The sequence below is a fragment of the Simochromis diagramma genome, unplaced genomic scaffold (assembly GCF_900408965.1).
Source record: "Simochromis diagramma unplaced genomic scaffold, fSimDia1.1 OVJJ01000753.1, whole genome shotgun sequence".
NCBI classification, from domain to species: domain Eukaryota; kingdom Metazoa; phylum Chordata; class Actinopteri; order Cichliformes; family Cichlidae; genus Simochromis; species Simochromis diagramma.
In genome coordinates this window covers 11763363-11776754 of record NW_024387523.1, presented here as the reverse complement: position 1 = coordinate 11776754, position 13392 = coordinate 11763363, and the positions used below count along the sequence as shown (strand labels likewise).

The following is a 13392-nucleotide window of genomic DNA, read 5'->3' as shown; positions in this document are numbered from 1 at the left end:
GCGTCCGCCCATCAACCAGGAAGACGAAGCTATTTTTCCCCTAGTTTCTTAATAATACAATAGCTGTGTAAACATTTGTTGGATATGATACACAGTATTTAATATAGAAAACAAAAGAAACAAAACACGCCAATTCGCTAGTGTTACAACAATAACGCTTGCTACCATCTGATAACAACAGTTAACTAGCTTGGCTCAGGCGATTTAGCTAGTAAACAGTCGCTAAGCAGGTAGCTTTACCTCTAGAGGGCACGGCCACTGATTAAAGTTCATGATGGATAACTTCGAAACGCCATATGAGGAGGAGGATATCGCGTTTATTGAATGCGAGGTAAGCATGCTAACGTTAGCTGAGAGACATGTAATAATTTGGCGAAAGCGAGGTTCCCGGAAAAAATGAAGCGTGCCGCGAGCAAAGCTAACGTTTTTAGCTAGCCTCTGGAGGTATATGACATCGGACGTGAATTGGTCCTGCTCTTTTTAACCATTGCATACTGTTCGGGTCAAATTCCATCATTTTTTACGTTTGACTGCAGTGATTCAGCATGTGATTCTTTTAGCTTGAAAATGTCATGACTTTTCATGAAGTGAGCCAAAAATAAAATTAAAATTTGAATGGATCTGGGTCGCGTATTTACTCAGAAGGATTTTGGATCCATCACTGTGGGGAAAATCAAAGAAAGGTTGATTTTAGGCAACCCTGAAACTAAAACTGTACATACCAAGTTGTGCGTATTTTTTACGGGACAAAGATGGCAGAGGAACCTTCGTTCAGTCACAAAAATTGCCTTTGTTGCAGAGGTGGGCGAATCGATCCAAATATCTGTAGTATCGATAACAACGCTGGTATTGATATACCAGATACTAGTGCGCTATTTGTTTATCTTCTAAGTTCAGTAAGTAGCCAAATGAATCTTGTAAAATCATGAACACATGCACTATGAAAAATGTCTGAACCTTTTTGTGTTAACCATCAAATCTGTTTTATTTATAGCCAATAGCACATTTAAACAGAAGTTAACTCAAAGTGCTTTTAAGACAGACACATTTACATTGCAGGTCTCCAAAAATCCCAGTTGTACACGAAAAGCTAAAATGTGTCCCACACATACTAAGTACCTGCTCTAAGTGTTTATTAAATTTGTATTGATGTATGGTAGTCATAAGGATTTTTATATGATCCAGAATGAAGAGTTGAGTGTTTTAATGTTTGTAACATTATTTCCATCTCATTATAATATCTTTTAAACATTACAGGTGCTACATTTTCACCTTAGGTAAAATAGGTCATCATATTTTGTGATATCTCATGTTTTTCTCCAAATATAAGTGTTGTAAAATCTAAAAAACACTCACCCTGTTCTCTGAAACATCAATTAAGGACTATTCATCATTTTATTAATGTCAGATAGACTATTTATACTTTATAAAGATATATGTATATTAGAATTTGTTTTATACACTTGGTGTGAAGGAATTCTTGGTCCAGTTCATTTTTGACACAGACTATAGTATGAAAGCATATAAAATGAACAGTATTTAAGGGTTAAAAGTGGTCATATAGTTTAGAGTTAAGTTACCTTTTGTAACTAAAATACAGAATAAGGCTTAATTTAGTGTGTCTATTTGTGTCTGTTAGCTTATTGTTATTAATTCATCTGTTTTTTGCTCTTTCTCAATCAAGATCTGTGAAAAATCCTTAAGGGGTGATACCCTGTACAAGATACACCTGACCACCCCAGGACATATAAAGGTACTCAAGAAATCTACTTGTGTAGAAAGCTAAACATTAATAGTAATGCAGTCATTTAAAATGTATTAAAAAGTGATGTCATCATCGTTTTTGCATTATTCCATGTACTTTCTCTTTAGTCTCAGATCTCCACAGGTACCAGACGTCTGTGAGAAACAAGTTTTCCAAGCTGCTCACATCTTTTAATTTTTGTTTTTTGTTTGAAGCCCACCTACAGTTGTCCCCTCCTGGTTTAATTCCTGGTTTTGCATCTGACAGCTCTTCTTATTTCAGTCTTGACAGTCGAACACATTGTTTCTTCTGAAGATTTAAAAAAAAAAATCATGTTACAGTAAGTACAAGAGTAGTGACAACAAAAGTTGACATGGGTTGCCTCTCTTCAGCCGTTGCCGTCAAGGGTTCAGTGAGTTTTGAGCTACAGAATCAACCAGGAAAGCTGGATGCTTTCCACCTTTGTGTTTGACTGCTATGAAGAAGCTGGATTGGCCATTTCAGAAGAGTACTGCGTCTCTCGCCATTGCAGTAAGTTTGTGCAAGGATGACAGGGTAATATTTAGTTCGATGATGTATAACAGAGTGTGTAAGCCTGCCTGGCTGTGTATTTCACACAGCATTCTTCTTCTCCTTCAGTCTGGGAAACAACTACAATTACTCTTGGAGCGAGCAACTGACAACCTGAAAATGGCAAGTTCTGAAGGAGTCTTGAAAAAGGCAGGCTTGGTTGGTTCTTTGGGTGAAGGGGTTTAAGGATTTCTGCAAAGAAAAGCCAGACATTTCTTCTCAACACTTTGCTCACCTCCCCAGATGCAGATGTTCTACTAAAACCAGGCCCCTACCACCATCTGCCTTTTTTAGTGGCCCCTTCACATCAATGCATCCTGAACTTTGCGCCAATAATGGACAGTTGTGTTTGTTTTAAAGGAGGAAAACAAACTTGTTTTTCTTTTTAATAGTGGCCACAGACTATGCTGACACAGTGGAGTTTCACAAAGGAAATGGTCTTGAACCATGTCCTGTATGTTGTGTCAGCTTCATAAGTCTTTGAACTTCTTCCTGTTAACGCCCAAGAAAATTTCAGGAACTTGTCTGCTGTGCCTTTGAGCCAGGTTCGGGTCTGTTCCACTAGGTAAAGTCATGTGAGCTTTCTTGGTTGTTCTTGTTCATTATGTTGGGAAGTGTGCCTTCCAAGACACACGTGCTGATTTAACAAGTGACTTGTTGTACAGTCAAGCCTGGAAGACAAACTGAATTAAAAAAATACAAAACAAAAACAGTGCACTGTGGAGCCATGGCAACATTTCATCAGCGTCTTACTTTCTCTTCTTTTGTTGATAGTGACAGTGTCGAGAGACAGGAAAGCGGGGAGAGAGCGAGATAGGGGAAGACATGCAGCAAAGGGCCGCGGGTGGGACTCAAACCCGGGCCTACTGCTCTCTGGCCATATGGCATATGGTCACCTGCTCATCCCGCTGAACTAAACTGGTGCCCTTCTCTTCCTGTCTTTACACTAGAGGAAGTCAGCCACTGTTTGGTTATTTGGGTAGCTATGTTTTGGCAGACCTTATTGCCAAGTGCAGAATCTGTGTAGCACATAAGCAGAAGTTGCTTGAACTGAGTTCGTGTCTTTTGGCTGTCTTCTAACCACTATGGCAAATCAGCTGCTAATTCTTGGATGGTGCTGGTTTGGCGTTCCGCTGAGGCGCAGACCTACTTAAAACTGGTTTTATTTTCTATGAGCCAGAAAAATGTATACGTAGGTATACATTTATACTTTCCTAGCAGCGCTGCCACCACCAACAACGACGACGACAACAAATGCAAGGAGGCTACTCTGCAGACCAGTACAGCTTCAGTTTGACATCCGTACTGAAGCTTTTTGTAATGGTAAAGTTTTATTTGGACCTTGGTTTAGCCCCAGCAGTGTGCTGGCGCATTTCACTCCTATAAACAGTTCCTAGAAGGATCCCTCCAGATGTTTCAATAGAACTTTTGGTCATCCTGAAGAAAGCTACATCCTGTTTCTTTGCATTAATATATTCACATGCAGATATAACTCCCACCTCCCGCGGTGGGAGTTTAATTTATACAGTTGTGTGAAAAGTGACTGGAGTACAAACTCCTTAGTCCTTAACTGCTTTATCTCTTTATGATCTAACGCACACTAAGAAGACAGGTGTGGACAGGCACCTTTACTGCACCTCATTTGAGCTGTGGTTTTGGTTTTAATATGCGTTTGATTCCATAAAATAACTCCTTTTCTGTTTGTAGCAGAGGTGAACTACATCCAGTGTTGTTTATCCAGCACTGATTGACTTTATTTTTATTGTTCTCCTTTCGTTCCTGGCAGAAAGAGAGTGGCTTAGTAACTTCTGGTAAGTAGAATTCATCTTCCCTCTTTTATTATTTTTTTATTTTTTTCCTTCCCTGGCCATGTGTCTGTTCTGATGGGTAATTCAATGTACATGTGACTAGTGCCCATTCCGGTTTGAATGGGCAGCAGTTTTGTTTAGAAGTAAATGTATAAAGATACCCAGACGTCAACGTGTAAGGACAAATAGTTTGTCCAGATTTTGTTTTTTCTTTAGTGGTTTGGCTTAGGCTCCTTAGATGCATCTCAGGTTATATCTGGACCACTGACACAAAGCCCCAAACCTAACATCAGTGATCAAATCGGTTAACATCGGCTGCAAGTCAGGACTTGTTTTTGAACATCAGTGTGTGATCTCACTGATGCTGTTGTGGCTTTTTTGTCTGCCAGTGTGTGTTCAGCCATTTTGTTTTCTTAATTTGGGTATGGAGAGTTAGAAATTTGAAGTTTATTTAAGAGATTTATACTTTTCATTTAGCACAGTGCAGTGATTTCATGTTTATTTTTGAAAATGAAATGGAAGTCTGTATGAGGAACTGAATTCACATCGACTCAGCTTTCTGCTCCAACAAATGTGGACTTTAAAATGGTCACATGGCTTCGATGTTTCCAAGTTGATATTCAGATAAGTTTTTCATTATGGCGTTGGGCCAGACCATCTTCAGAGCACCTTGGTATTTGGTCCTATAGGACTGCAAGAACGTTTTCTTAGGTTTGCTGACTGTTGGACGTAGTACCCCCCCATTTTTCTGTATCCACACTCCTGGAACTCGGAATCATCACAGTTCTTCACAGGGTTTTTAGGGTAGGTACTTTCCCAGCAGGGAAAGAGAAACTTTGAGTGATGAAGGTGTACCGTGAATGCTCCAGATATAAGTGTACACTGGTCAAACAAAGGAGTGCAGCACCAGAAGCGTGAACATTGTATTGAAACGAATCCTCTCATGGCATCTGTCACGCAATGAAGAAATGCAAACAGAAAGTGAAGAACATGAAACACAATTATAGGAAAACGTAAGATGTCAACAGGGGTGACGTGTCAGGAAAGCTACTACATGACTTCAGAGTTCCTATTAATGATGTGAGTGCAAATGGGAAACAAGGCTCAGAAGGTATGTAATCACCTCAGTGGGTAAACACAGTCTCCAAGAAGTGAAGTGGATATTAATTCAACAAGTGTCTGGATTTCAACTGGGGGATTTAATACATTTCTTCCAAAAGATACTCCATCTTTTGGTTTTGGTGGTGGTGAAAAGTGCAGTCTAATGTGGGAATTACAGTACTATGTTTGTGTAGGTATTTGCCCACGCAGAGGCAACCTATGCAAATGCGCTTGTGTGCGGTTCTCCAAAGCCCCAACAGCACATAGCTCAATGTGGACGATGCAAGTCCAGTGCTGACTGGTTGAAAAGTTGCCTGGAATAGGAAAGGGACCGACAGCAGAAGTCTAACATGAATGGGAGAAAAAAAAAGCCTCTCCGCGGGTGCCTGAAGGACCAACCAACAGCAGCCCAAGCAAGCCTGGGCACTGGTTGTTACTGTCAGCCCCCTGCTGACAGTAAACAGCTACACCATGTAACAATGGTCTGCAGAGCTGGTGGTAAACTCTGCAAACTACCAACTTGAAAGCCGTAAGTAGAAGATTACACTCGGACAGCTGAAGACGCTACGGAGAAGAAGTCTTGGCATACTTTTTTCACTTCTACCTGGTGGACTCATCTCTGTAGATGGGTCCACAGGGTCACAGAAAACTTGGAGGGATGTGGATGTATGTCAGAGCATCGCTCTAACCATCTAATGATCAAATTTCCATCACGTGGACCCAGTTTGAAACCTTCCATAGTTGGAATGGTGAAAATGATTACACCTGTGTAAAAAGCTACTTTCAGCTGCTCTTTTATTCACCAGGAGTCGCCACAGTGGGTAGATGATTTGGCAGGTTTTTTTTAAACTCTGGATATCCTTCCCGAGGCAAGCCAAACGGGATGTTTGTCCCCTTCTTGAGTTTAAACTGGATATTTCGCTGTTAGAACCACTGCAATATGGAGCTATTGTTACACCTATGTAACAATTTTCCCCAAACTCTTCCATAGGTGAACCCATAAAACTCCTTTAATGACCCAAAAGGATTTGAATTGACTGATTGGTTGGCTGATTAAAATCGGCAGATATGGGCCTTTCACAGATACATAATACACATATCATTTGAATCTAGTGTTTGACCCGGGCCCGTTCTCTGTGGAGTTTACATGTTCTCCCTGTGTCTGCGGGAGTTCTCTCCGGGTACTCAAGCTTCCTCCCACAGTCCAAAGACATCCAGTTATTGGGGTTAAAGTAATTGGTGATTCTAAATTGCCCATAGGTGTGAATGGTTGTCTGTCTGTCCATGTTAACCCTGTTGCGGATTGATGACCTGTCCAGGGTTTACCTTGCCTCACACTCACACCAAGCCACCTGGGATAGACTCCAGATCCCCCACCACCTTGAATTGGATAAGTGGAAAATTATTATTTTTTTTTTTAAATGAATGGAAGGATGGAAAATAAGTATCAGCATCTGCCCCCAAAATCCCATATTCGGGGAGCTGGGTATGGATGGCAGTGGTGCCATCTTTGATTGTGGCTCCAAAGCGGTGATCCAACATCTTACAGCGAGAGAGGATCAAAGCTGGCTGTTCTAACAGCTTTTCTACCAAAACAGAGGCTGGGGAAATTTTCTGACAGGGTCAGAAGTTTAGGACAGCTCACAGTGAAACGTCAGCCATGACCTGTGTCTACTACCCAGCCAATGGGAATGCAAGAGAGACATCAGCATATGTGGGGGAAAAACTGAATAAATGTAAGTGTTACATTCCCTACCACCTGTTTCCAACACAGAGGAAAATGTGTCTTAGCTGTGGCAGCTGCAGTGTGTCTACATCAGTTTACAGGACCCGTGACAAGGTGGACATAGCAAGGAAACAAACAATGAAGATTTTGCAGCTGTACGTTGTTGCCCTTGAGTCAGTAGGTATTATCGTACAGCCTTCATGCATCAAACTTGATGTCCTACCCATGCTTATTAGATCACTGCCGCAGAGCGTGTTGGTGCCTCAAGCGATTAAAGCTCCTGCCACTCGTGCCCCAAGAATGAACCCTGTTTCAAAGCCACTTTGATGTTTTGCACTTGCCATCGTGATTCAAAAACAGAACCAACTGGGCCTGCGTTTGTATACGTGCCGCTGAGCGTGACTGGATGCTATTTACCATGAAGTGCACTTGTAGAAGCATCTGCATTTGTTGGGTTTCTCCGCTCATTTAGTTTTTCTTTTCCTTTCTGGATCTTTGCACTTTTTGCCAAATTTGGTTGCATTAACAGCCTTTTTGTGATTTAATTATGGTGTTACATGATAAGTTGCTGAAATAAATGTGTAGCATTGTCGTATCAAGATCAGAAAAAATACTGTACTGCTCTTAAACCACACATGGCTACTAAAATGCAGCTTTTCCAGTGTTGCTCTTCAAGCAACAGCTGCAGCTTGTTGGAAATCTTCACAACTTCTAAAAATGTCAGTCAAACAAGCTGTTTGCACAAAATTAGATGGCACTGGCCAGCCTGTGCCTGTATGACTCCCTCAAAATCCACTCTGACTAAATTTAGCAACTATACATATGTATTCAGTTATTCTAGTGGCAGGACATCTGTGGGTGCACTAATACTCCACACTCAGATGACGAAAGGATAAGTAAACATCTCTGCAGATCTGTCCAGAGTTTGGTGTAATGTCTTTTATAAAGGAACATGTTGTACAAGTATGCACTTCAATAACTTTGTTTTATTTATGCCTTTTGCACAAGTAAATTAAACATTTACACCATTATTGGGATATTTTTAATACAATAATATTGGGATATTGTAAAAAACAAAAAAACAAAACAACAACATTTCTTAGTTGGTAATATAGGTACCATTAGAGTTCAGATGTTTTTTTTGCCATTAAATCCATTATGCCACACAAGGTACATGTTTCAGAAAATCATGGAAACATTTTTTTTCCTTGTCTGATGACATTCAAAAAGCAACGTGAAATAAATAAACTGTCTGGACTAGAAGTTCTACTGGGGCTCATACATTGGATGATAGTTTATCAGAAATCTAAGATAGTTAAGATCTAAGCTGAAGATTTTATACCATTCAGCTGCAGCTACAATACACCAGGCCTTGTCTTATATTGACTTATAATCTTCCCTTACCCCTGTTAACCCTTAATAAAGACTCATCCTCTAATAAGGAGTTTAAATTGAAGCAGTTAGTATTGCTCTTGTCTTATTGTTATACTGTGATGATGACTTTTAAAAACACTGTGTAGTTTTTGTCTTTTTGCTAACTATTAGCATGTGGCTTCCCAGGACGGTCTGTCAGAAGACACGTACCGGAGTTTAAGGATATTATAGAGTACCTGGATTACCTGAATCTGGATGAGCCTATCATTGGTGAATAACTTTGCAGAAAGTTTTAAGCAGATGTTTTTTGTTTTTTTTTTAAATACCAGATTATTTGATTGTTTTTAACTTTTTGCTTGTTCTTAATTTCCAGGTTTGAACTTTTTGGAAGAGGGGCCTCCTAGCGACCGACAAATAGGCCCCAAATACTTATGTAAGCTCTGTAATCAGTCAGCCGTCCTTGCAGAAATGGTCTGTCATGTGATTGGACGCAAACACAGGCAGAAATATGTGGTAAAGCATTCAGAGCATTACTTAAATACGTCTTTGTTATTCTGTTTTTCTTTATAATAAGATGTTAAAGCAAAGAGAGATCACATTCCCTTTCTGTCTATGTAGGAATTGAAGCGGCCTGACTTGGTGACCTGGGATAGACCCTCTGTACAAACCCTCGGGGGGAAGATTATGCGCGCCAAAGCAGAAATAATAGAGAGACAGGATGGGAGAGGGACTCCAAAGGTATGCCAGATGAATTACCCAGATTACACACCATATATTTTGTGCTTCTAAAATTCTATACATTTTGTTACATACAGTAAATGTTTATTATTCATGTTTTTTTTTTCCCCAGTCATTGTTCAAAAAGGGGAACGAGAGTAGATCAAACAGCTCAAGAGGTACCTTGATTGATAATAAACATGGTTAAAAAGTAATTTTAAAATACAAGGAAAGGTTACAGACACATTGGGAAAACGTTTGGTTGTATTTTTCTCTAATTATGACTTTATTATTAGCTTCCCAAAGGCCGAGGCAAAACAGGGAGCAGACGAACCCACAAGATTTGCCACCACTCCTACCTGAACTCAAGGACTATCACCGAAGGAAGCATGCCTCAAGTTACCCAAACGCATCTGCATTTCCTCCGAATGACCCTAACATGAACGTAGACAGGCGCAGCCAGCGGGAGAACAGGCTTAGCAATGAGCGCACCAGAGATGAACCGCGAAGGTCGGATTTCAGGGAAGGCCATGCGTACAGAGAAGGCTACATGGACTCTGATTATCGTCATCAGTATGAAGAGGGATATGGTGGCGATTCACAAAGATGTTTGGCACTTGAGCAAGGTGATGCTCCCAAGTATGATTTTAGGGAGGAGCTGCCTGGTGGCCTCGGTCAGTCTGACTATTACCCTGAGGGGGCGCCTCCTTATAGAAGAGCCTATCCAGAAAGAGAGTCTGTTCAGGATTTCCACTCTGAGGATGTCAGGGGTGGGAACGGTCGTTCTGAGTATTCACCCTCCCAGGCCATGTACCCTGAAGTTGATAAACTGCGGTGGTCCCTGGAGAGGGAAGCTGATAGGCACGACGGTATGAACAAAGCAGGTAGACAGGGATCAAGTGAACCAGAAGCCAGGAGGAGGAACTTCTCTGCATCTATGGAGGGGGACCGATCACGTGACAATTTGTTCAATATAATTCAAGATTATCGTCATGAGATGAGAGAGGTACATCAGGATGAGGGAGTTGATAGGAGAGCAGGAGGCCCAGCCTCACAGAGACACATGGATGTTGGCAGAGCCATTTCTAACATCCCAGAGCCATTCAGGCGGTTCCTGAAAGGAGGCGCCGAAGATGTTCACGGTAAAAGGAAAAGAAAGAGCCGCTTCTCTGATGCTACTCCAGAGGAAGTGGAAGGGACAAGGGAGATGTAAGTGTAAAAATTGTAGTTGTTTTTTTGTAAGTGTTGTGGGCTTTTTTTATAAAAAAAAAAAAAACCCAAAAAAACCAAAACATGTTTGATTGCTGCTTTAAGGTATGGGGATAATTATGGATCTCCAATTCCAAAGTTTGGAGGTGACCCAAGGCCAGGTAGTGCACCAATGAGTGGAGGACAATTTTCAGACATCTACAGAGAACCACAGGTACCGTAGTTTATTTTGACATCACAGTAGAGTAATATCCAGTAAAACAAATCTTTATTTGAGCAAGACCTTTTGCTTTTTTAGGGTCCACATCATCCTGAAATGAACCAAAGAGGAGGCTCTGAGTCGGAGGGCGTCTTTGATATGCTGGTAAGATAATTAATCCTTATTGGCGACTTGCACATGTTTTTGTTATGCAACTATTCACTCAAAGAGTTCTCAGTGTGTTGTTTTTTTTCCCTTTCACATTTTCTTAGAGCAACATTGAAATTGAGAATGCTGAAGAGGCTGACTTCTTGAAAAGTAAACTTTGCAACCTGCTTAAAGAATTCAAAACAAAAAAGATGGAGAAAGCTGTGGTATGTGTCATTCTGCACACCGCCTGTCTTTTTAATATAATATTAGTAAAAGAACACAAAAACTTTGCTTATATTAACAAAACGTATGGTTTTGTCATGGTAGCAGAACAGCCACGGTCGAGAAGGGATCCCCAGAAACTACAGCAACATGGAGCTGGACCCTCGACAGCCGCCGTTCGAAAGGACCATGAGAGATGATTCGCACCACAGACAGCCAGAAGACCTCGACTTCAGAGACTGGAGGCAGCGTGAGCATCTTCCAGAGGAGCGGCACAATGTTTATCCCCCCCCTGCACACGAAGATTCCAGATACTCAAAAAGAGGCCGCTTTGAAGGTATGTGCACAGTGCAGTTTATTTAAGCCCATTAGGGTTCAATAGTCTTTTATAAAAGTTAGACATCGATAAAAATAACACGAGCATAATTTTCTTGAAAGATTTTAGGCAAAAATAAGTACAGCTCAAAATAAAGGCAGACAGTAGATGGCCACTCAATAGTTGCTTCTTTAAAGACTCTTTCATCCATTAGTAGAGCTGCTTATACCAGAAAGGTAGGGTAGATCAGTTTCTATAATACCTGCAAAGTTTTCCCTAATGTTCCAGTCAGCAAGGCTTTCAGTTCATCCACACCAGAGCTTCGACCAGCTGACGTAATTTTCTCCATGGTATCCCTCGGGTGATGTGTGGGATTTGGGTCAGGGCTCTGGGAGGGCCCCTCTATTAGAATGTATTCTTTCAGCAGGCAGCTGGTAGGCTGTGAATTATTGTCCTGCTGAAAGATCCTCTTCCGTGGCTTAAATCATCATTTGGCTGCTTTTTTCATTTCAAAATCCTTTCTATATCTCATCAGTTAAAAACAAATTTATCTGTACAGTTGCAGGCTATGATGTTCCCAACTCTGTGCTTTCAAGTCAGTTCCACATGAACAGGTGTCTGTAGCAGAATAACCACAGGTATAGTTCATCACATTAACAACAGGCATGGTTCAGGTGTGATAAACAGGAGAGGGAGGGGTATAATCATGCCTTTTGTCTGGAATTGTGCTGTATGTGTTGTTGTATGGGTCGAATGCCAATTTATTGACGTATTAATAAAATAAACTTATGAACTTTGAGGTTTTGATGAAATTTGATGGGATTTTCTTCTTTGAATGTATTTTGAGTTTTGTTGTGGTATCCTTTTAGGATAGTTTAGTTGAATTTATGTATAATGAGGCATAGTTTGCAAAGGTGTCCAAGTTGAGCTTTTGATTTTATGTACTGAATGAATTTGATTGCATCATTAAATAAGATAATAAACAATAAGTTGTATATTCAGCTTCCCTGTGTCAGAGGAAGTGTGGCTGATTCCACTTTCTTTCATGTAATTCAATTTCATTCCTCTTTTTTTTTTTTTGTCAGAGGAATCTGGAACTCCTCATACAAACCGCTTAGATGAGCCGCCCTTTTTTCCTGAAAGGTTTCCAGAATCCCTGCCCTCTCGTGACTACCAGCCTCCTGTTGGAGAGTTTTTCGACTCTCACTCTTCTGCACCTCCCCTCCACATGGATCAAGAATCCAGGATGCCCAGAGGACCCCGGTACTCTAACAACCTGGACAAAATCACCTCCGCCCTCCTGGAACTTGTGGCAAGGAAATAAATGTCACCACTGCAATCTCCTTAATAATCATTTATTGTAATGCAGTGTTTTAAGGTAAAGTTCAGATTTTAAAATGTGATTTGGGTTTAAATTTCTTTCCCTTCATTTTTCTTTCTATTTTTTTTGTTGTTGTTTGTGTTGGATATTTGCAAAGACCTTGGTTGATCAAATGTTGACATCTGGTGTAAGAATTAAAACACTTGTCTACTGCAGTTGTAATCATTTCATTTTTTTCAAATTTCTTACTGACCAACAACCAGAAAAGTAATACTGTTATTGCCATCATTGTATTTCATATTTTCAGTGAATTTATTTTGAATTAACTGAATTAATTTGCGATCATTTGAGCTTTGTGGTGCTTTATCATGCTGGCTGCAGCCATTAGAAGATGGGAACACTGGTTATAAAGGGAAGGGCTTTCATATTTATGCCAAATTCTGAACCTACCATCTGAATGTTGCAGCAGAAAGTGAGACTCTGAGGAAAACACTGACTGCTCTACAATCTTCTATTGCCCAATTTTGCTTAGCCTGGGCAAATTGTAGCCTCAGTTTCCTGTTTTTAGCTGACACAAGTGGCACCCAATGTGATCTTCTGCAGCTAAAGCTCATCTACTTCAAGGTTGGACTTATTGTGCATTAAGAAATACGCTGCTGCATAAATTGTGTTTAATGAGTGGTTATTTGAGTGACTGATGCCTTCCTCTAAGCTTGAAACAGTCTGTTCTCTGACCACTGACATCAACAAGGCATTTTCTCTCAGAGAACTCACTGGATATATGGATGAAGCTCGCACACAAGAATTTCACTCACATGTTCTGTACCCGTGTACCTGCACATGTGATGTGACAATAAAAGTGATTTGATTTGATATATTTATTTTTTTGGTTGACTGTGAAGATCTCAGCTGATCAGCAGTTTCTGAAATACTCA

General features: G+C 40.5%; 1 protein-coding gene across 5 annotated transcripts; it reads left to right on the top strand.

The window, feature by feature from the left end:
* The first annotated feature begins 14 nt into the window (after positions 1–14).
* On the top strand, positions 15–13330 carry si:ch211-13c6.2 (uncharacterized protein LOC100000125 homolog). Of its 5 annotated transcripts, none has more exons than XM_040021082.1 (13): positions 15–331; positions 1685–1753; positions 4101–4125; positions 8495–8593; positions 8697–8836; positions 8942–9061; positions 9174–9219; positions 9337–10249; positions 10355–10463; positions 10548–10613; positions 10721–10822; positions 10926–11157; positions 11696–12138. In XM_040021082.1, exons 1-13 carry the CDS (start codon positions 272–274, stop codon positions 11758–11760), a joined length of 2046 nt encoding a protein of 681 aa, XP_039877016.1. In that variant the 5' UTR covers positions 15–271; the 3' UTR covers positions 11761–12138. The 5 variants fall into 5 exon arrangements, with proteins under 5 accessions (XP_039877016.1, XP_039877013.1, XP_039877014.1 ...); XM_040021079.1 differs by lacking the exon at positions 11696–12138 and adding an exon at positions 12222–13122 and having other exon boundaries at positions 16–331; positions 10929–11157; XM_040021080.1 differs by lacking the exon at positions 11696–12138 and adding an exon at positions 12222–13122 and having other exon boundaries at positions 18–331; positions 8510–8593.
* The last annotated feature ends 62 nt before the right edge of the window (positions 13331–13392 follow it).

Excerpts from the sequence above, each read along its gene's own strand:
- si:ch211-13c6.2 (XM_040021078.1), top strand. The coding sequence starts at position 272 with ATGATGGATAACTTCGAAACGCCATATGAGGAGGAGGATATCGCGTTT. Across the intron at positions 332-1,684 it reads TCGCGTTTATTGAATGCGAG|ATCTGTGAAAAATCCTTAAG; the intron begins GTAAGCATGCTA and ends TTCTCAATCAAG. Across the intron at positions 10,250-10,354 it reads GTGGAAGGGACAAGGGAGAT|GTATGGGGATAATTATGGAT; the intron begins GTAAGTGTAAAA and ends TGCTGCTTTAAG.